The sequence below is a fragment of the Anomaloglossus baeobatrachus genome, chromosome 7, assembly GCF_048569485.1.
Source record: "Anomaloglossus baeobatrachus isolate aAnoBae1 chromosome 7, aAnoBae1.hap1, whole genome shotgun sequence".
In the NCBI taxonomy this organism is placed as follows: Eukaryota; Metazoa; Chordata; class Amphibia; order Anura; family Aromobatidae; genus Anomaloglossus; species Anomaloglossus baeobatrachus.
This window is the reverse complement of record NC_134359.1, coordinates 226,876,838-226,904,563: the sequence shown is the minus strand read 5'-3', so window position 1 is coordinate 226,904,563 and position 27,726 is coordinate 226,876,838. Positions and strand designations below refer to the sequence as shown.

The 27,726-nt window shown below is 48.7% G+C and overlaps 1 protein-coding gene across 1 annotated transcript in view; it reads left to right on the top strand.

Moving 5' to 3' along the window:
• Window positions 1–27,726, top strand: part of ZC3H7A (zinc finger CCCH-type containing 7A) — a 188,786-nt gene that overhangs the window by 123,577 nt on the left and 37,483 nt on the right. Inside the window, exons 14-15 of the mRNA XM_075317930.1 lie at window positions 1,069–1,265; window positions 5,289–5,389. Coding sequence (XP_075174045.1) covers window positions 1,069–1,265; window positions 5,289–5,389 — 298 coding nt within the window. The remainder of the gene's footprint in view (window positions 1–1,068; window positions 1,266–5,288; window positions 5,390–27,726) is intronic.

Genomic DNA, 27,726 nt, shown 5'->3' with positions numbered 1-27,726 from the left:
TCCGGATGTTGTGAGTGTGTGCGCGCGTATGTGCGATAGTGTGTGTGTGTGTGTGAGAGAGAATGTGTATGCGATCGGATCTGTGAGTGTCGGCAGAAGGCAGAGGAGCACGGCATGCAGCACAGCTGCTGGGACCGCCCACCGGAGGGCACAGGGAGAAGTGGTGTGTGTGTGTGTGTGTGATCTGATGTCAGCCAGACGCAGGGGAGCACAGCTGCAGGGAGATCACAGGGAGAAGTGGTGTGTGTGTGTGTTTGTGTGTGTTCTGATGTCGGCCAGACGCAGGGGAGGCATGCAGCGTACCTGCTGGGAGATCACAGGAGGATCATAGAGACGCCCTGGGCTGGTAAGTATGACGATCCTGGGATGGGGGGAGGGTGTGGGGGGGTTTGCTTTTTTGTGGGGGTAAACCTACCCCCAACCATGTCTCCTCGAGAATAAGACACCCCCTGAAAATAAGACCTAGCGCTTTTTTCAGGGGAAAAAAAAAAAATATAAGACCGTGTCTTATTTTTGGGGAAACAGGGTATATAAAGGAACTCTCCATGTAAATCTGACGCTAGCTATATGGAGGTATTGCATCAGTAATGGCTAAAATACTGAAAAGATTTTATTTAGTGACTTGTAGTGATAATTTTTATAGACCGTGGAAAATAATTCTATGACCTTTTGTGACAAATCGGCTATCTGGATTTGTCCACCTATTCCTCACTTGGTTAATAGGAGCTAGTAAATTAAGAAATCAGATTTTGCGAGCTTTCTCCTTTCCTTCATGCTCCCCATTATAGAGCTGGCTTGCTCTGCAATTTTTTATTTAATTATTATTCTTATATATATATATATATATATATATATATATATATATATATATATATATATATATATATAAGAATAATAATTAAATAAAAAATTGCAGAGCGAGATTATATAATTTATAAAAAAAATTATGAACGTGTTAGAATTTAGTTTAGTTTAGTTTTGTAGGTGAATGACCTGACTTTTATTTAGCAGTTTTATTTATTTTACAGTTTTTAACTTTTTGCATGTCTGATGTAATATATTTTGTAGATGTTGCTCAAGGCGTCGAGTGCACTTACCCGGGATGCTGCACGTTTGCATATTGTCAAGAAGAAATCGATGTGTGGACCCTGGAGAGGAAAGGAATGTTTTGCAGAGAAACAATGTTCGGAGGCAACAAAAAAGTCAATCTGACAATTCCCCATCTATTGCAGGAGTATTCTGGGACGTTTGTTTTTCTGTGTGAGGTAAGTTATGCTATCATGACTTATTCAGTGGTTTGAGGCTGCGTGCCCACGATCGGGGTGTGTAGCGTTTTGGATGCAGAGAGTTCTCGCTGCGTCCAAAGCACTGTGTTGTGCAGTAGAGTCACAGTGGATGGGATTTATAGAAATCTCCTGCATACTGTGCTTCTTTTCTCCGCAGCATAAACTAACTTGCGCCGTGGCTTTCCGTGCCACATAATATCAATTTATGCTGCGGAGACATGAGTGTTCCCAGAGGGGAGAATAGAGCTAAAGTCCGCAGCTTCCCGAACCCTGATTGTGGGCACGGGACGCTGCGTTCTCCTGTGGACAGCACTGGCAGCCCAGCAGGAGAAGACACGCTGCATCTGGATCGTGTGCACTCACTCTTATTGTTTCTAATGTTAAATAAGACACAGTTCAACCTACAGTTCCACAGTGTTTTTTTTCCCAGAGGAAGGCCAGAACCCCTTAAACAGGATCAACCACTAGACAAAACAATCACTGATCTCGGGGAGAACAGCCAGAGAAAACACTGCCGGCAGCCAGCGAGGGCGCTCAAGACAGTGAAATCCTAGGTACATTGCCCCCTGGGAAATATGCAAATCAAAAAGGTCTGTGGAGCCTCTGTTAGGAGTCTCAACACAGAAACCAGCCAGATATCCCTCCGGGAAGGGCCCAGCCAAGAATTTTAGAATTTTCCTATATAAACTAAAGCCAGTGCTATACTGGCGCTATCATGCTGATTCTATACATACCTTTAGATGTGGGATCGCATGTATGGTTTCTGAAATACAGGCAAGTAAAGTTTGTGAATTACACTGTTTCTTGATTGATAGGTGCTGTAAAATATCTAATAAGTGGGTCGTGTTTTGCTAGTGATTCCAGCCCCTGACTGCCTGTTCTTCCTTCCCCATGTCCTTACTTCCTCCTTCCTCCCCCTATAATAACAGAGACCGGGGGAGGAAGGACAAGCAGTAGACAGGGGCAGGAATAACTAGCTTGATTGATAGTTGCTGCACAATATCTAATAGGTGGGTCAGGTTTTGCTAGTTATTCCCGCCCCTGTCTGCCTGACTGTCCTTCCTCCCCCTGTCTCTACTATATATTTTCTGAAATACAGGCAAGTAAAGTTAGTGAAATCCACTGTTACTTGATAGGTGCTGCAGAATATCTAATAGATGGGTCGTGTTTTGCTAGTTATTCCTGCCCCTGTCTGCTGGCTGTCCTTCCCCCCCCTGTCCTTACTCTCTCCTTCCTCCCCCTATAAAAACAGAGACTGGGGAAGGAAGGACAGGCAGACAGACGGGCGGGAATAACTAGCAAAACTCGACCCACCTATTAGATATTCTGCAGCACCTATCAATCAAGTAAGTGTTTTTCACAAACTTTACTGTATTTCAGAAAGTATACATCCGATCTCACAACTAAAGGTATGTATAGAATCAGCATGATAGCGCCAGTATAGCACTGGCTTTAGTTTATATAGGAAAATCCTGGTGATTGGTCCTCTTTAAGGCATATGATAGTTGCCAAACTCCAGATCTGGCAATCAGACTAGTTCAACATCCGATCTCCAGAATCTGATATCCATAACCTGCAATGTTATATTTCTTGTTAAAAGAATTGAGGGGGTAGAGGACCGCCAGTATATGTCCTCACACTAGGAAGCTTGACACTAGGTGGAAAAAAAAGTGTTTGATCCTCATGTTGGGCTATACACTCCTCAGGGACACTAGGCAGCTCCGTTTTAGACTAGTTAATAAAACTTCAAGAGGAACCTGAAGACCCATCTCTTCCAACAAGCCTACAACCTACAATAGCCCTCAGTCCAGTAGACCACTGCGCAACCAGCTCTGTCCTCACCTATTGTACCATCACCCATTCCCTGTATATGTGAGCCCTCGCGGGCAGGGTCCTCTCTCTCTGTACCAGTCTGTTTTGTATTGTTAATGATTGTCGTACTAGTTTTTATGTATACCCTTTTCCACTTGTAAAGCACCATGGAATTAATGGTGCTATATTATTATTATTATTATTATTATCTGCTGATGACTTATCCTACCTCTTCAGCATGGACAGATCGGCTATTGTCTTCACTAGGAGCTTCTCCTGACCTCAGTGGTTAGACGCTTTAACTCTTACAAAGCACTGGTCTTATTTAACAATGCTCTTTAGGTCAGAATTGAATCCTATACTTACAGGCTTAAGATTTATCGATACAGGAATCGGTATAAATGCTATAATATAAATACAGAAACACTATACAGAAATAATTGCATTACTTAAAGTAATTATTGTTTTAAACTTTTCTCCCATAAATCAGTAGTACTCATGAAAATAAGAAACTTTGGAATATTTTTTTTTATCATGGAAATCTGCTTTTTTCCTCCTCCTGAACTGATGTCTCAATATTCACAGTTCACAGGTTAAATGTCTTCAGTGAATATAGATTTTCCCATTACTGGTATAAGAGATGACAGTTGGTGCTCACAAAGTTCTATGGAACTTGCAGTAGAATGTTGTGCATGTTTCGAACGCCTCCCCTCTACATAGAAGTTTGCAAGCACCAACTGTCATCTCCTATCACAATAATGTTAAAAAGCTGTAGATACTGAATACAGATTTTATTCAAGAATTGAGTGTGAAAGAACAGTCCAAAAGAAGAGAATTTTTCTAATAAAATATGCCACGTAGTTACTTATTTTCATGTGTAGTATTGACCTATGAAATAAAAATTAAAACGATTGCTCTATAAAGGCACAAAGGGGTAAAAAATGTATCAATAGTGGCGTTTCATACACCTGTCTTAAAGTGAACCTGTCATCAGAAATTTAGCTATAAAGCTAAAAGTTCCCCCCTCTGCAGCTCCTGGGCTGCATTCTAGGAAGCTTCCTATAGTTTTTGTGGCCCCTTTTATTCCAAAATAAATACTTTACAAACTTGTACCTTTTCGTATGCAAATTTCTTAAATCTTCCATGGGGGCGGGCTGACTGATGTACGTTGCTGTCCTCCTGCCGATCTACACCGCCCCCGAACGCTGAATTTCAAACCTCAGGACGCCGCCCCTGGGCGCCCGTGGTCCCGCGCATGCGCTGTGCTACTGTAGCGGTGCCGTGCACTGTGTGCACGTGTGACTGCTAGTGACACTTTGCGCGAGGTTATGGACGAGGTTATGGAGGTTATGGACGGCGCTGTGAGTGTCATCAGCAAGTGCCGCCCATAACCTCATGACCGCACTTTCCCCTCTTCCTCCAGCGTTCTGCGCAAGCGCTCGCTGGCCAGATGACCGGACGTCACCACCTTCCCATCCTGCTCAGCAGCAGGAAATAGATGGGAGGAGCGGACGGAGCAGTCGGTGCCCGCGCAAAAGCGTCACCAGCGGTCACACGTGCACGGCACCGCTACAGTAGCACAGCGCATGCGCGGGACCAGGGGCGGCGTCCTGAGGTTTGAAATTCAGCGTTCGGGGGCGGCGTAGATCGGCAGGAGGACAGCAACGTACATCAGGCAGCCCGCCCCCATGGAAGATTTAAGAAATTTGCATACGAAAAGGTACAAGTTTGTAAAGTATTTATTTTGGAATAAAAGGGGCCACAAAAACTATAGGAACCTTGCTAGAATGCAGCCCAGAAGCTGCAGAGGGGGGAACTTTTAGCTTTATAGCTACATTTCTGATGACAGATTCCCTTTAAACCTAAAGCACAAAATAGAGACAAATTCTTTATTCTCTCAAAAATTTTGCTTGTTTTATGACCGTGCACCAGAAAATGAAGGCCGTAGATTTCAGCCACAACATAGACTAGTTTTTGGTTAGTACATTTGCTATGCTGTGGTTCACCACATCTCTTATTTTTAAGAGCTGTATCATGGCTGGTGCAAAAAGCCAACTTTTTGATGCCAGAAAAGGTGGTGTAAGAAATTAGTATTTTATATCACTGATAGGAAGTGCCAAACTGATAAATAATTGTGTTTTCCAATAACAATGATTGAAGTTTTATATTTATTTGGTATTTCTGTTTCAGAAATGTTTTGACCACAAACCCAGAATTATTAGTGAAAAAAATAAGGACAATCCCTTTAGCTGCTCACATCCTATTGAGAAGCATCATTTTGAAGAGAATAAGTGAGTATGAAAGGACATCTTCAACAATCAGAGCCGGTTTTGTCATATGTTGTGGTCTTACAAATAGTCTTAATTATGAAAAAACAAAAAATCTAGCACTAAATGTGCACTACAGCACTAAAAAATTCCAACTGTACTTATCATAAATATGAGATTTTTGGCAAAAAAAATTGCAATTTCTTGAGCCACCCCGCCACTTCACGGCAAATCTCTGTTGGGGCAGTGCTAACACTAAAATATTTTTATAAAATGTGCCAAACGGCCTCATATATGAAATAGTAGAACTGCTCTTAGCAGCACTCACCTGGTCTATTTCAATCCCGTACCCATGACTGAATCATGGCTGTGGGCGGGACAGGTCCAAGCAAATGCTGCATGAAGTAAATAGCCTGTGGACAGGGCCTGATGACTGAATGTGAACAGTCACCAATCGCCAAAATCTAGACAGGTGGAATACATCCCAAATTTGGGTGCATAGCAAGGTGGGGGGCAGCCACCGACCAATTCAATGAAGAAAAAAACAAAAAAGCTAGCACTAAATGTGCACTACAGCACTAAAACAAAATGTCAATATATTTGTATTAATTATTAAATTGTGAGGAAGCAAGCGCTTGTCCTTAACAAGAACTTTACCCAACTTTATATTTTTACAAAAACTACTGTAAATACATTGGGAGGCATTTATTTAAGACTGATATTTAATACAGTGAGCAAGAGTATCTGTCGTCCCCAAAACACAAATTAAAAAAGCACTCCCATTAAAGTTTTTATCGTCTTAATACATTGCAATCATCATATTATATAGCACTGTGTAATTACAGTCGCTCATTTTGCACTTCTAGCCAGTTAATTTTTCTCCTTTCTCTGCTCTATGTAGAAACAGGAATTCCCTCTTCCCTGCATAATTCATCCCCCCTCTTCAACTCATACCCCTTGCTAGGGACTTTTTGTTTCTCCATAGAGCTTAAAAGGATTCAGTTGCTCTGTTTTTAATCATATGATGTGATAAAACTAAAGGAAAAGAGAAGAATTTGCTGGGTAGAAGGGAAAAATGAGCACTTTTAAGCATACAGTGTTATGTCATATGATGACTGCAATATACGAAGAGGCTAAAAATTTTGATGGGAGAACTTTTTTAAGGCAAAGCACATGTAAATGTAGGCGACTTAGCCCCTATAAAACGTTTTTAATGTAGTTGTTGTTGGCTTTGCTTTTAAGAAAAAGCCATTTACAGCGGAACCTTGGTTAACGAGAACAATCCGTTCTGGGACTGTGCTTGTTAACCAAGTTACTCGTTCAGCAAAGCAAAATTTCCCTCAGGAAATCATTACAATGCAGACAATTCGTTCCACAACTTGTTAAATGTCCCATCCTGGTCCCCTATTGTGCCATTCTACACACATACAAACACGCACAAACACATACAAACACACACAAGCATGCACACACACATATTATGCTTATCTTACCTTCCGTTCCATCTCCGGCCTCCTAGGACTTGCTGTTCACCGATACGGGCTGTGTATCTGGTAACCATCACGACGAGGGAGCAACTTCCGCTGCCAGAGCGCTGACATCAAAGGCAAGAGCCGCTTGCCTCTGGCCAGCGCGCTGCCTTTGAGTAGCGGTTGACAGGGGAAGTTCCTGCCTCATTCCGATGCTTGCCGAATGCCGATACACATCCTATACCGGCGAACTACAAGACCCAGGAGGCTATGTGTACCTTCCGGCTATGGAACGGAAGGTACACATATTATGCTCACCTTACCTTCCGTTCCATCGCCGGCCTCCTGGATCTTGCAGTTTGCTGTGAGGATTCCTCCCTCGTCGCGATGTACCGGCGAACTACAAGAACCATGAGGCCGGCGATGGAACGGAAGGTAAGGAGAGCATAATACTGTATGTGTGCCCGTCCGTGTGTTTTGTGCGTGCTTGTGTCCGTTTGTGTGGACTGCAAGTGCGGGTTAGAGCGCGGTGGATGTACGGAATCGGAAGTGTGTGCAGTGAGTATTTTGCTCGTACAGCAAAGCTTTCTCGTAAAGCTGGTTACAAATTTACAGCAAGCTTTATTCGTTAGGCAAATTACTCGCTAACTGGGTTACTCGTTAAGTGAGGTTCCACTGTATTTAGTATACAAATTTGAGTGCTCGAGGCCTGGTGCTTAGTTCACTGTTCCACTCCCGAATTTGCACGCCTTGTAAAACAGAAACCTCTCTGATTTCTCTCGCGCTGATTGCTAGCTACACTGATCCATTCAGAAAAGTAGTGAGCAGAGATTTCTGTGTGCTCGCACACTTGGCTCCTGCACTGTCGGTGTGTGTGCGCGCACTCTAGAGATTTCTTTCTAGGGCAGCACTCACTGAGGACTCACTCCGAAAGGTGGTGAGGCATGGCAATTTAAGAGACTAAACAATGCACTGTGCTCTTTGGCAAGACAAGTGTGAAGTGAGCACCTTAATGGGAATCTGCCAGCAGGCCTTTGCTACTTCATCTGACAGCAACATGATGTAGGCAAAGAGATTCTGAATCCAAGTCCTGTAATGTTAATCACAGAGCAATAGAGCCACTAGTTTAACCCCTTTACGACCGCCGATACGCCTTTTAACGGCGGTAAATAAGGGTACTTTTTCCGTTCCGCCGCTTTTTAACGGCGGTCGGAAAAAAGGGTCTAGCGCCCCCCAGAGTCAGAAAATTTCCGGGGTCTCAGCTGCCGGGGGTAGCTGAGACCCTGGAGATCATGATTCGGGCCGGTTTTTCCGGTCCCCAGTCACGTGATGACCGGTATACACCGTATACCGATCATCAAGTTATAGTAAATGACCGCGCCGGTAAAAAATGATTTATCTCCCATCTGGCATGATCAAACATGCCAGATGGGAGATAAATCTTTTTCGCGGTTCCCTCCGGTCCCCCGGTGTCCCCAAAGTGCCCCCCCCGACCCCCAACCCCCTCCCGAAAATCCAAGATGGCCGCGCGCACCGGCGATCACAGCAGCGCGCCGGCCGCATTTCCACTGTTCCTATGGTTTCTGTCGTATGTGCCATAACACATACGACAGAAACCTGCTCCCTAGGCCCTGCCGGGTCCCCCCCTACCCCCCCCTGGTGTTCCCCGGTGTCCCCCGGTGTCATACATACCTGTCGCAGCTCTGATCCCCCGCGGCCCCCTCCTCCGGCTCCTTCTCAGCAGACTCCGGTCACATGAGCAGAGCGCAGCTGTCAGCTTCCTGTGTTCAGGACGCTGGCTGCTGGCACTCTGCAGCTGTGACCCAGGGAGGGTGGGTGCAGATTCTTTGCACCCACTCTCCTCAAATGGAGGGTCTGCCCTCCTAGAAAATGGGGGATATGTTCCCTGAACGTGTCCCCCATATTCTAGAAGGTCCAGAGTCGGACGTGGGACGTCCAAATGGATTATTGTGGATTTTTTTTTTTTTTCTTTTCAATAAATTGGTCAATCAGGGAATGTTTTGGGGAGTGTTTTTTCAAATAAATTTTTTTTTGTTGTCAATTTTTTTTTTATTACTGTCAATTAGTTATGTCGGGTATCTGATAGACGCCGTGACATAACTAATTGCTGGGCTTGATGCCAGGTGACATTACACACCTGGTATCAACCCCATTCATTACCCCGTTAGCCAACGCACCAGGGCGCGGGATGAGCTGGGGCGAAGCGCCAGAATTGGCGCATCTAATGGATGCGCCACTTCTGGGGCGGCTGCGGCCTGCTATTTTTAGGCTGGGAAGAGTCCAATAACCGTGGCTCTTCCCATCCTGAGAATACCAGACCCCAGCTGTCAGCTTCACCTTGGCTGGTGATCTAATTTGGGGGGACCCCACGTTTGTTTTTTTTTTTTAATTATTTATTTATAAATAATTAAAAAAAAAAACAGCTTGGGGAGCCCTCCAAATTGATCACCAGACAAGATGAAGCTGTCAGCTGTGGTTTGCAGGCTACAGCTGTCTGCTTTACCCTAGCTGGCTATCAAAAATAGGGGGGACCCCACGTCATTTATTTTAATTCTTTTTTTTTTTTGGGCTAAATACAAGGCTAGGCATCCTTTAGTGTCACATGAAAGGCACTAAAGGGCGCCAGCTTAGAATATGCAGGGGGGTGGGACGTTATATATGTTTGACATCTATCCATTCATCCATTGTAGCATTTTACGCTGTGTGCCCACAATCAGGGTTTGCAACGTTTTGGGCGCAGAGTGTTTTCCCTGCGTTCATAACGCTGCGTTGTGCAGTAGAAGCACAGTGGCAGGATTTTTAGAAATCCCGTGCCCACTGTGTTTCTTTTCTCCGCAGCATAAATCGACCTGTGGCGCAGCTTCCCGAGCCTCAGGATGTCAATTTATGCTGCGGAGATGAGTGTTCTTTGCAGGTAGAATAGAACTAAAGTCCACAGCAGCCTGAACCCAAATCGTGGGCATGGGCAGCTGCGTTCTCCCGTGGACAACACTCACATTTCTGCAGGAGGCTGACACTGGGTACTAGACGCCGTGTCGCTGGATCATGGCCACATAGCCTAAAGGCTACTTTACACGCTGCGATATCGGTCCCGATATCGCTAGCGTGGGTACCCGCCCCCATCTGTTGTGCGACACGGGCAATCGCTGCCCGTGCCGCACAACATCGCGCAGATGCGTCACACATACTTACCTGCCCGGCGACGTCGCTGTGACCGGCAAACCGCCTCCTTTCTAAGGGGGCGGTCCGTGTGGCGTCACAGTGACGTCACTGAGCGGCCGCCCAATAGAAGCGGAGGGGCGGAGATGAGTGGCCGGAACATCCCGCCCACCTCCTTCCTTCCTCATAGCGGCCGGGAGGCAGGTAAGGAGAGGTTCCTCGTTCCTGCGGCGTCACACATAGCGATGTGTGCTGCCGCAGGAGCGACGAACTACATCGTTACTGCTGCAGTAACGATAATCGAGAATGGACCCCCATGTCACCGATGAGCGATTTTGCACGTTTTTGCAACGATGCAAAATCGCTCATCGGTGTCACACGCAGCAACATTGCTAATGCGGCCGGATGTGCGTCACCAATTCCGTGACCCTAACGACTCCGCATTAGCAATGTCGCAGCGTGTAAAGCCCCCTTAACAGTGAGAAATTTTTTGCTACAGCAACAGTTTTGTGAAGTACCTGTGGATTCAAAATGTTTACTATACTCCTGAATAAAATCCTTGAGGGGTCCAGTTTCCAAAATGAGGTCACTTGTGGGGGGTTTCTGATGTATAGGTGCCCAAGGGGCCCTGCTAATGTGACATGGTGCGCGCAATTTACTTCAACTTTTCCAAAATTCAAATGGTGCTCCTTCCATTCCAAGCCCTCCCATTTATCCAAACAAAGGTTTTTGGCCACATGTGTGGTATCCCTGCGCTCACAAGAAATTAGATAACAACCTGTGGGGTACACGTTTTGTTGTTGCCTCTTGAAAAAGTGAAAAATGTGTCGCTAAATCAACATTTTTGTGAAAAAAATGAAAATTTCAATATGGCAACCTAAGCTTATCAAATTCTGTGAAGTATTCGTGGATTCAAAATGCTCAATATACACCTAGATTAAAGCCTTGAGGGGTCTTATTTCCAGAATGGGGTCACTTGTGGGGGACCTCCACTGCTTAGGCACCTCAGGGGTTCTCCTAATGCAACATGGCGTCCGCTATTGATTCCAGCCAATTTTGCAGTCAAATTGCACTCCTTCTCTTCTGAGCCCTGTAGTGTGCCCAAACAGTTGATTTCCACCACATACAAGATATCAACAAACTCAGGAGAAATTGCGCAATAAACTTCATGGTGATTTTTTTCCTGTTACACTTGTGAAAAAAAAAGCTACCTGGTTGAAGTAACAATTTTGTGGTAAAATTTTATTTTTTTATTTTCATGGCTCAACGTTATAAACTTCTGTAAAGCACCTGGGGGTTCAGGGTACTCACCAAACATCAAGATAAATTCCTTGAGGGGCCTAGTTTCCAATATGGGGTCACTTGTGGTGTTTTTTGCTGTTTACGTACCTTAGGGGTCCTCCAAATGCGACATGGTGCCCGCAATCTTTTTCAGCCAAATTTCCTTTCCAAAATTCAAATATTGCTCCTTCCGTTCCAAGCCCTCCCATTTCTCCAAACAAAGGTTTCAGCCCACAAGTGAGGTATCACCGCGCTCATAACAAAGTGGGTAACAAACATTGGGGTCACATTTTTGGAATTACCTCTTGAAAAAGTGAAAAAATTGATGCTAAAGCAACATTTTTGAGAAAAAAATGAAAATTTTCAATGTGACAACGTAACGTTATCAAAATCTGTGAAGTACCTGTGGATCCAAAATGCTCACTATACCCCTAGATAGAAGCCTTAAGGGGTCTAGTTTCCAAAATGGTGTCACTTGTAAGGGGTTTCTGCTGTTTAGGTACCTTGGCGGACATGTAAATGCAACATGGTGCCCGCAATCTATTTCAGCCAAATTTGCTTTCCAAAATTCAAATATTGCTCCTTCTGTTCCGAGCCCTCCCATTTGTCCAAACAAAGGTTTCTGACCACATGTGGGGTATTGGCGCGTTCATAAGAAAGTGGGGAACAAGTTTTGGGGTTCATTTTGTTGTGTTATTTCTTCTAAAAGTGAATAAATTTGGGGTAGAGCAACATTTTAGGTAAAATTTTTTATTTTTTGCTTTTTTTCATTCCACTTTGCTTTAGTTCCTGTGAAGCACCTGAAGGGTTAATAAACTTCTTGGATGTGGTTTTGAGTACTTTGAGGCGTGCTGTTTTGAGAATGGTGTCACTTTTAGGTATTTTCTGTCACTTAGGCCTCTCAAAGTCACTTCAAATGTGATGTGGTCCCTAAAAAAATGGTTTTGTGAATTTTGTTGAAAAAATGGGAAATTGCTGATGAACTTTGACCCCTTCTAACTTCCTAACCCCAAAACATTTTGTTTCAGAAATTGCGCTAATGTAAAGTAGACATGTGGGAAATGTTATTTATTAACTGTTTTGTGTGACATAACTCTCTGGGTTAAGGGCATAAAAGAAGGGAATTTTGTTACTTACCGTAAATTCCTTTTCTTCTAGCTCTTATTGGGAGACCCAGACGATTGGGTGTATAGCACTGCCTCCGGAGGCCACACAAAGCAATTACACTAAAAAGTGTAAGGCCCCTCCCCTTCTGGCTATACACCCCCAGTGGGATCACTGGCTCACCAGTTTTAGTGCAAAAGCAAGAAGGAGGAAAGCCAATAACTGGTTTAAACAAATCCTCTCCGAGTAACCTCGGAGAACTGAAAACCGTTCAACATGAACAACATGTGTACCCGCAAACAAACCAAAAATCCCGAAGGACAACAGGGCGGGTGCTGGGTTTCCCAATAAGAGCTAGAAGAAAAGGAATTTACGGTAAGTAACAAAATTCCCTTCTTCTTCAGCGCTCTATTGGGAGACCCAGACGATTGGGACGTCCAAAAGCTGTCCCTGGGTGGGTAAAGAAATACCTCATGTTAGAGCTGCAAGACAGCCTTCCCCTACGGGGAGGCAACTGCCGCCTGCAGGACTCTTCTACCTAGGCTGGCGTCCGCCGAAGCATAGGTATGCACCTGATAATGTTTGGTGAAAGTGTGCAAACTCGACCAGGTAGCTGCCTGGCACACCTGTTGAGCCGTAGCCTGGTGTCGTAATGCCCAGGATGCACCCACGGCTCTGGTAGAATGGGCCTTCAGCCCTGATGGAACCGGAAGCCCAGCAGGACGGTAGGCTTCAAGAATTGGTTCTTTGATCCATCGAGCCAGGGTGGCCTTAGAAGCCTGCGACCCTTTGCGCTGACCAGCGACAAGGACAAAGAGTGCATCCGAACGGCGCAAGGGCGCCGTGCGGGAGATGTAGATTCTGAGTGCTCTCACCAGATCTAACAAATGTAAATCTTTCTCATACCGATGAACTGCATGAGGACAAAACGAAGGCAAAGAGATATCCTGATTAAGATGAAAAGAGGATACCACCTTCGGGAGAAACTCCTGAATGGGGCGCAGCACAACCTTGTCCTGGTGGAAGACCAGGAAGGGAGCCTTGGATGATAGTGCTGCCAGCTCAGACACTCTCCGAAGAGATGTGATCGCTACCAGAAAAGCCACTTTCTGTGATAGTCTAGAAAGTGAAACCTCCCTCAGAGGCTCGAAGGGCGGCTTCTGGAGGGCAACTAGTACCCTGTTCAGATCCCATGGATCTAACGGCCGCTTGTACGGGGGTACGATATGGCAAACCCCCTGTAGGAACGTGCGCACCTTAGGAAGGCGTGCCAAACGCCTCTGAAAAAAGACGGATAGCGCCGAGACCTGACCTTTAAGGGAGCTGAGCGACAAACCTTTTTCTAACCCAGATTGCAGGAAAGAAAGAAAGGTAGGCAATGCAAATGGCCAGGGAGACACTCCCTGAGCAGAGGACCAGGATAAGAATATCCTCCACGTTCTGTGGTAGATCTTAGCGGACGTGGGCTTCCTAGCCTGTCTCATGGTGGCAACGACCCCTTGGGACAATCCTGAAGACGCTAGGATCCAGGACTCAATGGCCACACAGTCAGGTTCAGGGCCGCAGAATTCCGATGGAAAAAACGGCCCTTGGGACAGTAAGTCTGGTCGGTCTGGGAGTGCCCACGGTTGGCCGACCGTGAGCTGCCACAGATCCGGATACCACGCCCTCCTCGGCCAGTCTGGGGCGACAAGTATGACGCGGATGCAATCGGATCTGATCTTGCGTAGCACTCTGGGCAAGAGTGCCAGAGGTGGAAACACATAAGGGAGCCGGAACTGCGACCAATCTTGCACTAGGGCGTCTGCCGCCAGTGCTCTTTGATCGCGAGACCGTGCCATGAAGGTTGGGACCTTGTTGTTGTGCCGTGACGCCATTAGGTCGACGTCCGGCACCCCCCAGCGGCGACAGATTTCCTGAAACACGTCTGGGTGAAGGGACCATTCCCCTGCGTCCATGCCCTGGCGACTGAGGAAGTCTGCTTCCCAGTTTTCTACGCCGGGGATGTGAACTGCGGATATGGTGGAGGCTGTGGCTTCCACCCACATCAGAATCCGCCGGACTTCCTGGAAGGCTTGCCGACTGCGTGTCCCCCCTTGGTGGTTGATGTATGCCACCGCTGTGGAGTTGTCCGACTGAATTCGGATCTGCCTTCCTTCCAGCCACTGCTGGAAGGCTAGTAGGGCAAGATACACTGCTCTGATTTCCAGAACATTGATCTGAAGGGTGGACTCCTGCTGAGTCCACGTACCCTGAGCCCTGTGGTGGAGAAACACTGCTCCCCACCCTGACAGACTCGCGTCTGTCGTGACCACTGCCCAGGATGGGGGCAGGAATGATCTTCCCTGTGATAATGAGGTGGGAAGAAGCCACCACTGCAGGGAGTCTTTGGCCGTCTGGGAAAGGGAGACTTTCCTGTCCAGGGATGTTGACTTCCCGTCCCATTGGCGGAGAATGTCCCATTGAAGTGGACGCAGATGAAACTGCGCAAACGGAACCGCCTCTATTGCCGCCACCATCTTCCCGAGGAAGTGCATGAGGCGTCTTAAGGAGTGCGACTGACTTTGAAGGAGAGCCTGCACCCCAGTCTGTAGAGACCGCTGCTTGGCCAGCGGAAGCTTCACTATCGCTGAGAGAGTATGAAACTCCATGCCAAGATACGTTAGTGATTGGGTCGGTGACAGATTTGACTTCGGGAAGTTGATGATCCACCCGAACGCCTGGAGAGTCTCCAGTGCAACATTCAGGCTGAGTTGGCATGCCTCTTGAGAGGGTGCCTTGACCAGTAGATCGTCCAAGTAAGGGATCACAGAGTGTCCGTGAGAGTACAAGACTGCTACCACTGCCGCCATGATCTTGGTGAACACCCGAGGGGCTGTCGCCAGACCAAATGGCAGAGCTACGAACTGAAGATGGTCGTCTCCTATCACGAAGCGTAGAAAGCGTTGGTGCTCTGTAGCAATCGGCACGTGGAGATAAGCATCTTTGATGTCTATTGATGCTATGAAATCTCCTTGAGACATTGAGGCAATGACTGAGCGGAGGGATTCCATCCGGAACCGCCTGGCGTTCACATGCTTGTTGAGCAGTTTTAGGTCCAGAACAGGACGGAAGGAGCCGCCCTTTTTTGGAACCACAAAGAGATTGGAGTAAAATCCTCGCCCCCGTTCCTGAGGGGGGACAGGGATCACGACTCCTTCTGCTCTTAGAGAGTCCACCGCCTGCAGCAGGGCATCTGCTCGGTTGGGGTGTGGGGAGGTTCTGAAGAACCGAAGTGGAGGTCGAGAACTGAACTCGATTCTGTACCCGCGAGACAAAATGTCTGTTACCCACCGGTCCTTGACCTGTGACAGCCAAATGTCGCAAAAGCGGGAGAGCCTGCCACCGACCGAGGATGCGGAGGGAGGAGGCCGAAAGTCATGAGGTAGCCGCTTTGGAAGCGGTTCCTCCATTTGCTTTCCTGGGGCGTGAGTGAGCCCGCCAGGAATCTGAGCTCCCTTGTTCTTTCTGAGTCCTTTTGGACGAGGAGAATTGGGCCTTGCCCGAGCCTCGAAAGGACCGAAACCTCGACTGCCACCTTTTCTGTTGAGGTTTACTTGCTCTGGGCTGTGGTAAGGAAGAGTCCTTACCCTTGGACTGTTTTATGATTTCAGCCAATGGCTCACCAAACAGTCTGTCTCTAGATAATGGCAAGCTGGTTAAGCATTTTTTGGAACCAGCATCTGCTTTCCAGTCCTTTAACCACAAGGCTCTGCGCAAAACCACAGAATTGGCGGACGCCATAGCGGTACGGCTCGTAGATTCTAGGACAGCATTGATAGCATAGGTCGCAAACGCAGACATTTGCGAAGTTAGGGACGCCACCTGCGGCACCGCTGGATGTATGATAGCATCCACCTGTGCTAGACCAGCTGAAATAGCTTGGAGTGCCCACACGGCCGCGAATGCTGGAGCAAACGACGCGCCGATAGCTTCATAGACAGATTTCAACCAAAGGTCCATCTGTCTGTCGTTGGCATCCTTAAGTGAAGCGCCATCCTCTACTGCGACTATGGATCTAGCCGCAAGCTTGGAAATTGGGGGATCCACCTTTGGACACTGGGTCCAGCGTTTGGCCACCTCAGAGGGAAAAGGATAACGGGTATCCTTAGAACGTTTAGAGAAACGCTTGTCTGGATGAGCGTCGTGTTTCTGGATCGATTCTCTGAAGTCAGAGTGGTCCAAAAAAGCACTTAATTTACGCTTGGGATACAGGAAATGGAACTTCTCCTGCTGTGCAGCTGCCTCCTCTGCAGAAGGGGCTGGGGGAGAAATATCCAACAGTCGATTAATTGCCGATATAAGGTCATTAACCATGGCGTCACCATCAGGGGCATCCAGATTGAAAGGAGCCTCAGGATTAGAATCCTGATCACCGTCCTCAGTCTCATCACAGAGAGACTCTTCTCGCTGAGACCCTGAGCAGTGTGATGACGTTGAGGGTCTTTCCCAGCGAGCTCGCTTAGGCTGCCTGGGAACTGTCATCTGAGTCAGAGACTTCAGCCTGTGATGCTTGAGACCCCCTTGAAGTACGGATTAGTTCCAACTGAGGGGGACCGGAGAGCAGAGACACAGCAGTGTCCATGGTCTGAGTAACTGGCCTGGACTGCAAGGTCTCCAGGATTTTTGACATAGTCACAGACATTTTATCAGCAAAAACTGCAAAGTCTGTCCCCGTCACCGGGGCAGGGTTCACAGGCGTCTCTGCCTGGGCTACCACCACATTAGGCTCTGGCTGACGAAGTGCCACTGGGACTGAACATTGCATACAATGTGAGTCTTTGGAGCCTGCCGGTAGATCAGCCCCACATGCAGTACAAACAGTGTACACAGCCTGTGCCTTGGCACCCTTGCGTTTTGCGGATGACATGTTGCTGCCTCCTCAGAGCAGTACAGGGTGTCCAGCCAAGAAGCGACCTTACAGTGCAACTATATATATATATATGGTACTAAGAAAAAAGTACACTAATATAACACTGAGGCACTAGTGGGGCCAGCACTAAAGTGCAGCTTACCGCCCGCTTAGGAGCGGGTGTGTGGTCGCCGAATTCCCTTTAGTCTGGGTCTCCCAGAGCCTGCTGCCTCTCCCCAGCCAGACCGCATGTGTAATGGCTGCCGGCGTCCTTGTGGAGAGGGGGGGGCGGGCCCTGGGCGTATACAGACGAAGAGCGGGAAGCCTGCTTCCCACTGTGCCTAGTGAGAGGGCTGGAGCATGTAAATAAGCTCCAGCCCTCGGCGCTGCCAATTGAGCAGCGTCTCTCCCCTACCCTGATTGACAGGGTAGGGGCGGGAACGAAGCGGCGCTAGGCCGCAGAAGCCGGGGGCTAAAGTTAGAAGCGCCGCCGCCGTAAAAGCGCGGTCGGCGCAAAGTCCCCGGCGCACCACAAGTCGCAGCTGCGCCGCCGCTCCAGTAGCGGTCGGCGCAGTAGTTCCCAACATGTAACGTCACTCAGCAAAGCTGCAGTGACCTAACCCCAGCGCACAGCGCTACTGTCCCCGGCGCACTATAACGCTCAGCAAGCCTTGAGAGTGTCCGTGCCTGCCGGGGACACAGAGTACCTGAAAGTTGCAGGGCCTTGTCCCTGAACGGCACTCCCGCTCCAAATCCAGCAGGTTCTCTGGGTCTGTGGATGGAGCCCGGCCTCAGGGCTTGGAGGCCGGTAAGATCCCACTTCCACAGAGCCCTCCAGGGGATGTGGAAGGAAAACAGCATGTGGGCTCCAGCCTCTGTACCAGCAATAGGTACCTCAACCTTACAAGCACCACCGCGGGTGAGAAGGGAGCATGCTGGGGGCCCCATATGGGCCCTCTTTTCTTCCATCCGATATAGCCAGCAGCTACTGCTGACTACAAACAGTGGAGCTATGCGTGGATGTCTGACCTCCTTCGCACAAAGCAGAAAACTGGTGAGCCAGTGATCCCACTGGGGGTGTATAGCCAGAAGGGGAGGGGCCTTACACTTTTTAGTGTAATTGCTTTGTGTGGCCTCCGGAGGCAGTGCTATACACCCAATCGTCTGGGTCTCCCAATAGAGCGCTGAAGAAATTAAAAGTTTGAAAATTGCAAAATTTTCAAAATTTTCATCAAATTTCCGATTTTTTCACAAATAAAAGCAAAAAATATCGTTCTAAATTTATAACTATCATGAAGTACAATATGTCACGAAAAAACAATGTCAGAATCACCGGGATCCGTTGAAGCGTTCCAGAGTTATGACCTCATAAAGTGACACTGGTCAGAATTGCAAAAAATGGCCTGGTCATTAAGTACAAAACTGGCTTCGTCCTTAAGGGGTTAAGTAAACAATAGCACACACACACACACACACACACACACACACACACACACACACACACAGATAAGAGAGGCACACAGTTGCTTTTTGTTTTTTAACCCTTACATCATGCTGTCCCTGGCTTACATAGCAAAAACCTGCTGACAGATTCCCTTTAATTTGTACATTGAATAAACATCTTTTTCTGGATAGTAAAGGCAACAGGTACTACACTGAAGAAAAGCTTTTTATAGGGACTAAGTCCCCCATATAGCCATGTGCTTAGTTTATTTTCTGATTTGGGGTTCCAGCCCTTTAATTAGAAAATCACTGGAGTAAAATGTGACAGATTTATTGAGTGGATTTCTAGGTGTATTATGTGACAAGAGCGGCGCAAAAATGAAATAATTTTCAAATGTTTGTGCAAAAACAAGCATTCACCAACATTTGCAACTTGTTTGCTGCACACAAAAATACTGCAAGTATTATAATAAATCTTCTCTATTGTCTCAGCTTATCTTTCAATTATTTCTTCTTCCTCTTCTTCCTTCCGGTTTTCAGATGGGTTTATGATGACATTCTGAGGAATTTTGCCTGCTAATGGCAGAGTATGTTGTAGCACAAGTTGCGCACCCTGCTATTATAGCCCCTGTATGGGGACAAAAGACCTCACATGTATGTTATGTGTGATATTAAAAGAATCCCGGTTGCACCCATTTGTGTTACATTCTGAATGCAAAAGCACTTTGAGGTGGAGGGGAAAAGTGGAAAAACAGGTAATTCTTCTTTCTCGTTCATCTTATTGGGGAACACAGAACCATGTGGATAGTCTTCTGCCACCTGGAAGTTGACACTATTATTACATCTAAATAAAATTGGCTCCTCTTCGTCAGACTATAATCTCACCTGCCGGAGTCAAGTGGTCTCCGTTTCTAGTAGTGTCAGTCTTGTCTTAGGTTATCATCTCACTAAACGACGTACCAGCGATTCCGACCACGATACGACCTGGTCAAGATCGCTGGTACGTCACTACAGGGTCGCTAGTAAGCTGTCAATCAGGCAGATCTCACCAGCGACTCGTGTAACGATGCTGCGCTTGGTAACCAGGGTAAATATCGGGTAACTAAGCAAAGCGCTTTGTTTGGTTACCCTATATTTACCCTGGTTACCAGCGTACACCGCTTACAGGCTGCCAGCGCTGGCTCCCTATATTCGTAGCTAGGGTACACATCGGGTTACTAAGCAAAGCTTACAGAGTCGGTGCTCGTTGGTCTCCCGCCGTCAACTACGCCGATGTGTGCTGCACAGCGGGAGACCAACGAGCAAAAAATGAACCAGAACAGTGTGTAACGATCAGCGATTTCACAGCAGGGGCCAGGTCGCTGCTTAGTGTCACACACAGCGAGATCACTGATCAGGTAACTGGTACGTCACAAAACCTGTGACTCAGCAGCGATCTCGTTATGTGAGAAGTACCCCTTAGGTTAGTCGCTAACCTTTCTTTTTGCTTTGTGTCTTTTCAAATGGATATCGTACAGATAACACAGTGTAATTGTGCACCTTCTTTCACCCACGTAGTGACGGTGAGTACAGGCTGTAATTGTTCAGTCAATATCCTCTCCCGGCAGTGTGTGCGGACTATTTGTACCTTTACACTGTCAATAGTAAGGTTCTGGGGTAGAGGTCCATAAGCCAATTGGCTCTTGCCCGCTGCCAGACATAGTGTGCTTGTGCATCGAGTAGAAGATAAAGCGTTCTGGATCTTCAGGCCAGGTAAGTATGCTGTCAGGAATCCCCCTTCCCCATTCTATTCCTTTCGTTGTTAGGGTGGTAGTTGCCGATGATGGGTGGACAGTCTAGGTGTAGATGGCTGGTGCGCCTGTTTGCACATCAGAGCGTTGTCTTTTCAATGGGCTTGAGTAGGACTGTGTCGCGCAGCTTTCAATTTTTCTGTGAATCTCTGTCACTCTGTGTTTGGGTGTAGTGGGTTCGACACTGTTGCAGAGTGTGTTACAGGCAGTTAAAAGTTCTCAGCCAAATGTTCCAGCCAATCATCAGTTGATGTGTTTTTCAGCTAATCGGCGGCTGTGTTTTATTTGGCCAATCAGTGGGGTCGATTCTTTCAACTAATCAGCGGCAGTGTCTCGGCACGCTGAGTTCCCTCTCTTCTAGCTCCGCCTCTTCCTTCTACCGCACGGCACCTTTTAAGTGGTGTGGGGCACAGAAGCATTGCGGTGTATTTTGCCTCGTGGCTCACAAGGGGAACAGATTCCAGCAGTGTGGATGGGGTTGGCTGTTAGCGTCTGAAGGCTGGTAGGCTGATTTTAAGAACTCTAACAGGTGTTTTTTATCACTTTTAAAGGGAACACAGGTGGTTTTATTTCTACCTTTTATTTCCCATCTCTTGCAATTTCTGAATGTAGAGGAGACCTTGCTTGCCCTTTAGCACGGCCTGCACTTGTTTCTTTCTATGCATGTGTGATCTGTAATACTAAGTTTTCCACCAGTCAGTCAGTTCCTATTGTGCCGCATGTACCCCTCCTGCTTCCCTGCTGGCAGCGGACCAGGGGACACCTATGACATCAGAGGATAATATGCCCCCTCTTGGCTGGGCTTGTAATTTAGCTCAGTCTGCAGCCGAATTAACCAGGGTGTCCAGGACATTGGTTATGGTTGTGGAGCAATTGCTATTGACCACTGCCGCCCCAGGAGCTCCGCTCGCTACTGTGAGTAAATTAGATCTTGGAACTACCCCACACCAGTATTCAGGTTGCGAATGTGGTCCAGACGACCTCCGGGTTCCACCTTGTCCTGGTTTCCTGCACAAGGGAGCCGCCTTAGTTCCTTTTCTCCTCCTCATGGTACCCTCTCTCCCCAGCATTCAGATTCCAGTTCTTGTTCGGAATCTGTTTTAGATCCATATCAAGTGGGAAAATTGAGGGAGCTGGTAGACAGGTGTCACCCGTTGACACCTCTCTAGGAGTTACAGCACCCCCTCCCATTAAAGAAAACAAGGTGGTTTTTTTTAGGAGAGATTTGCGAATGTCTAGGTCTTTTTCTAACTATGAAGAATTTTCAGAGGTTTTGCAAAGCGCTTGAGAGCATCCAAACAAATGCTTTCAGAAGTGTAGTCGCATGGAGGTGTTATATCCCTTCCAGCAGAACTGATTGCCTCTTGGCCTACTCCACTGGTGGTGTATACAGCAAGATCTCCTTTATCCTATACGACTACTCTGCTACTGGCAGAATTTGTGTCTCTGAAAGATCCAACGGATAGAATTTTAGAATCTATGGTGAAGTCTGCTTTTGACACTGCAGATTTTGTCCTTTGTCCAGCTTTCTTAGATTCTCTGGTTTCCAAGATGGTGACAGTGTGTGCTTAACATTTGCGTCTACATTTTTTCGTCCGGTTCTCAGAATTTTGAGTTGGCCGAGATTGCTGATCACACATGCAATAAAATATCTCTGTTCAGCATCTTTAGAGGCATTGGAGTGCTCTGCCCAGGTGGCGAGTAATTGCATGGGGATCCACCATATGCTCTGGCTTAAAGGGAACCTGTCACCACTTTTTTGCTCTATAAGCTGCTGCCACCACTACCGGGCTCTTACATACAGCATTCTAACTTGCTGTATATAAGAGCCCAAGCCGCTGTGAGAACATGAAAAACACTTTATAATACTTATCTAACGGTCGCGCGGTTGGCCATATGGGCGTCTCCGGTGCCGGCGCCATCTCTTTCGGTCATCTTCTGAATCCGCGGTGCATGACGCGTCCGACGTCATCCACATTCAGGTCCTGCACAGGTGCACTTTGATCTGCTCTGAGCAGGGCAGATCAAAGTATTGTAGTGCGCCCGCACAGGATCGGCGAGTGTGTATGACGTAGACGCGTCATGCACCCCGGCTTCAGGAGGAGGACGAAGATGACCGAAAGAGGAGGCGCCGACATCTGAGAACGGAAACGCCCATATGGCCAACCGCGCGACCGTTGGGTAAGTATTATAAAGTGTTTATGTTCTCACAGCGGCCTGAGCTCTTACATACAGCATGTTTAGAATGCTGTATACAAGATCCCAGTGGTAGTGGCCGCAGCTTATACGCCAAAAGTGTAAAGGTTCCGTTTTAAGGTGTGGAGGACAGACATAGCTTCAAATAAGTCTCTAACTGGTCTCCCATTCCAGAGTTCTCATTTATTTGGAACCAGGCTAGATAAAATTATTTCTGTATCTACAGGCAGCAGAAGCATGCTGCTTCCTCAGTCCAGGACCAGCTGTCCCTTTCGGAGGTGAGGGGCTTTTCAGATTTCCCTTTCGTCAAGTTTCAGCACAGGAGGTGTTGGGTTGGCAGGTCAGCCACAAGGCCCCTCAGGAGTATAGAAGGACTACTTTTAGGCCTACTCCAGCAAGAGCACATTCTACGCTAGCTGTTTGACCCTCCTGGGTGGTGCTTCATCGGGCATCTGGTTTGCCAGGTCTGTAAAGCAGCTACTTGGACATCGGTGCATATATTTTCTACGTTTCAAGAGTAGATAGGAAGATACTGCAGGTGGCAGTAGCACAGACTTCTGTTTGAGTTGGGGTAGAAGCGAAGGTGATAATAGTATGATTAATTGTTTTTGCCTCCCTGGGAACAGCTTTAGGACATCCAATGGTTCTGTTTCCCCCAGTAAGATGAACAAGAAAAGTAGATTTCTCTCGCCTTCATTGGGGGACACAGGACCATGGGTGTATGCTGCTGTGATTAGGAGGCTGACACTAAGTGAACATAAAGAGTTAGCTCCTCCCTGGCAGTGTACACCCTGAGCCGGAGGCGGTACTATGCCGGTTTTTTGCTTGGTGTCGTAGGAGGCTGATGTGGGCCCATATCTCTGTGGGCCAACCTCAGCCTAGGCTATTTATTTTTTTCCGTTTTTTTCAACTATACGGCGCCGCTCAGCGTTCTCATCCTTTTTACGCTTTTTATCTCTTCTGCAGGATTAAAGATCCCGCATCAGAGAGTATCCTCGCCTGCTCTTTCCATACAGAGCCTGGAATGCCAGGGTATCGTCCCCACTCGAGACACAGCCCTTATCCCCCTCCGGCCCCATGGTACCACCCCAAGGGCTGATTGGGGTCCCACGCATCTACGTTTTTATGGGCTCACTCCCCGTCGACCCCTATGGTACCGTCCCAAGGGGTGTTTCGGATGGAGACGGCGAGGAAACATCGCAAGCGCAGGAGCGCTCACAGCACCAGGCCTCCCCCAGCATTCTCCCCTGTTTCACTGGGCCCAGGCAAAGGAGCACACATTGCAGCGCAGGAGCGCTCTGCAGTCTTCCACACAGCCCCCCAGCAGCCTCCCCTGGCACTTGCCAGCACAAGCCTGCACTCACCGGGGGCCTTCAGCAGCCAGGATGGGACCCAGGGACCTGGACACCGCGCAGGGACGCAGGTAAGCCCTGCTCCGCGCGCAGCGGCCGCTCTCAAATTTAGTCCCCAGCTTCGGGCCTACATTAGGCCGGAGCTCTCCGTCCCCCCGTTTGCGCGCGCGCGCGTCTTCCGGGCCCGCCCCCCGCTTTTTCTGCCCAGCAACAGCAGATATCATCCCTAGCACGCCCCCTCAGTAAAAAAAAAAAAAAAAAAAAAAAAAGAGGCAAAAGCCCGCGTTTTCTTGCAAACGGCCCACCACAGCATCTCTTTTCCGGTGGCTGCCCCCAGCTACTCTGAGCCTCCTGCTGACCCGGGGAGGACACAGGCCTGGGTGAGTGCTGGTTCTGATTAGGACCAGCAACTTTTCTTACATTTTTTTTTTTTTTTTCCTCACTTTTTTCCTCCTATCTCCTGTCTCCTCCCTAGTGTCTCTAGTAGGAGCCCCCTGAGCAGCCATGCCTACCTCTAAGTCCTCCCGATCCAAACAGGTCCCGTTCATAATGCATTTTGCGTGCTCGTCCTGCAACGAAAAATTCTCCCAAGGCCAGGCTACCCCCCTCTGCGCAGCTTGCGTCCCTGACCCACAGCCCACGCAGATTGCCCCAGACGCCGCCGACACCCCCATCCCACTCGCTACTGCAGCAGTACAGGATGCACCGAGCCCCAATGCGCTCCCTCCCCCGGAGTGGCTGACTTCTCTTTCCCAGTCGGTGGATTCCCTGTCGAGGGCGTCTCAGACCATCGCGCAGGCTTTGCAGTCACTCCCTACGCTCAGCCATGCCCCGCAGGTCCAGCCGTCGCAGGATGACAGTCGGTCTGACCCAGAACCGACTACGGGAGCGCGGAAGCGGACCCGCACGGTCTCGTCTTCCGATTCCTCCCAGAGGTCTCTCTCCCCTCCAAGGCCCGAGAGCCACTCGTCTCCGAGATCGTGTGATGATTCAGGGGAAGAGTCGGATGCAGCCTCCCTTATGGACTCTGATCAGGCAGCCGACGTCAGGCGTATGGTGGACAGCCTGATCGACGCGGTGAATATGACGCTGAAGCTACAGCCTGACTCTGCCACCACCCAGAGCTCACAGGTATCTTTCAAACGACTTAAGCATGTTCACAGGTATTTCTGCGATCATCCGGAGTTCGCTGAGATCTTACGCAAGCACAGACAGCAACCGGACAAGACGTTCAACAACGGTAAGTCGATTGATTTACACTATCCCTTCCCCGAAGATCTCAGGAAGGAATGGGCGGGCTCACCGGTGGTCGACCCTCCGGTCTCCCGTCTGGCCTCGCATACAGTTCTATCTCTGCCGCAGGGAACATCGCTCCGTGATGCCACGGACCGTAACATCGAGAGATTCGCCCGTTCGGCTTTTGAGCCGGCAGGTGCGGCACTGTCTCCGGCCTTCGCCGCCGTCTGGGTAGCTAAGGCCATGGTGACCTGGGCCGACACCCTCCGCAGAGGGCTTCGCTCGCAGTCGGGCGATCCCGAGCTTGTCAACATGGCTGCACAGATTGCCCTGGCGGGTGAGTACATCATTAACGCATCTCTGTCTACAGCCAATTGCGCAGCACAAGCGGCCAGCAACACGGTGGCAATCCGCCGGGCAGTCTGGCTCAGAGCCTGGAATGCAGACGCGGCTTCAAAGAAATCACTTACCGCCCTCCCGTTTGCAGGAGGCCGACTGTTTGGGGACAGGCTCTATCAGATTATCGCCGAGGCTACGGGAGGAAAGAGCACCTCCCTTCCACAGCTGAGACCAAGGCGTTTTCCACGACGCCGCCAGCCGACTTCAGGTTTTCGCCCCTTTCGCAGCTTCAGTTCCCCGGCACAGCCTAGGAGGAACAGATCCCCGCAGAGAAGCAGGAAGAACCCGTCTTTCAAAACAAATCCCTCCTGGCGTTCCAGACCACGCCAGCCTGCCAAACCAGCATCTAGATCTCAGCGATACTCCTCCAAATGACCCCTGGTCTTCGCGCGTCAGCGCAGACCAGGTGGGGGGCCGCCTTTCTCTGTTCCAACACGTCTGGCTCCCTTTGATCACAGACGCTTGGGTCAGAGAAATCCTAGTCTCGGGTTACAAGATAGAATTTACGTCAATTCCTCCAAGCCGCTTCTTTCTTTCCCATCCTCTTGAGTCGAACGCGCGAGCTCGCCCCTTTTTACGCGCCATCAAATCTCTGCACCGCTCAGGGGTCGTGATTCCGGTTCCAGATTCGGAGCGGTTCAGAGGAGTTTACTCCAACCTCTTCGTTGTCCCCAAGAAGGATGGCACTATGTGCCCTGTTCTCGACCTCAAGATCCTCAACAGGTACGTCAGAACCCGAAGATTTCGCATGGAGTCCCTCCGATCGGTGATTGCCTCCATGGAGGTCGGCGAATTCCTCGCCTCTCTGGACATACAGGACGCATATCTGCATATCCCAATTGCACACCAGCACCAAAGATTCCTACGCTTTGCCGTAGCACACGATCATTATCAGTTCACTGCCCTACCGTTTGGTCTTGCTTCCGCGCCTCGAGTGTTCACGAAAGTCATGGCCGCTGCCATGTCGATCCTGCACTCCAGAGGTGTTTTGGTAATTCCATACCTGGACGACTTACTGATCAAAGGGTCCTCTTTCAACGACTGTCGTCTAAGTGTCCAGATCACCATCGACACTCTATCCCGTCTCGGTTGGCTCATCAATCGGAAGAAGTCCTCGTTGACCCCGGCTCGCCGGATTACCTTCCTAGGCATGGAGTTCAATACCATCCAAGGACGCGTGTTCCTTCCACAGGAAAAGATTGTCTCCCTCCGGAAAGACGTCCAGACCCTCCTCCACTCCAGGGCGGTGTCCATACGATTTGGTATGAGGGCCCTAGGTCGGATGGTGGCGGCAATAGATGCGGTTCCGTTTGCCCGCTTCCACCTTCGCCCTCTTCAGCTATTCCTGCTGCACAATTGGGACAAGTCTCTATTCACCTTGGATCGCAAGATACGTTTGTCCCCGAAAGTCCACCACTCGCTGCGCTGGTGGACCAACAGGCAGAATCTCGTCAAAGGAACGTCGTTCTTACCAGTGCACTGGAAGATGGTCATCACCGATGCCAGCCTTCTGGGCTGGGGAGCGGTCTTCCAGCACCACACGGCCAACGGTCAATGGTCCTACCAGGAAAGCCGGCTCCCGATCAATGTTTTGGAGATCAGAGCAGTCCTACGAGCCCTGCAAGCTTTTCAACACCTTCTCCAAGGGTCTCCAATCAGGATACAATCGGACAACGCCACGGCGGTGGCATACATCAATCATCAGGGCGGCACGAGGAGCGTCATGGCAATGAGAGAGGTGAAGAGGATCATACAGTGGACAGAGTCTCACAATGCCAGGATCTCCGCGGTACATATCCCCGGCGCGGAAAATTGGGCGGCCGACTACCTCAGCAGACAGGGTCTGGCGTCGGGCGAATGGTCTCTAAACAGAGGTTTTCGAGCAGATTTGCCACAGGTGGGGGACTCCGGATGTGGACCTGATGGCCTCGCGGTTCAACAATCAAGTTCCACAGTTCATATCCCGCTACCACGACCAGCAGGCGCTAGGAGTCGACGCCCTCATTCTTCCGTGGAAACA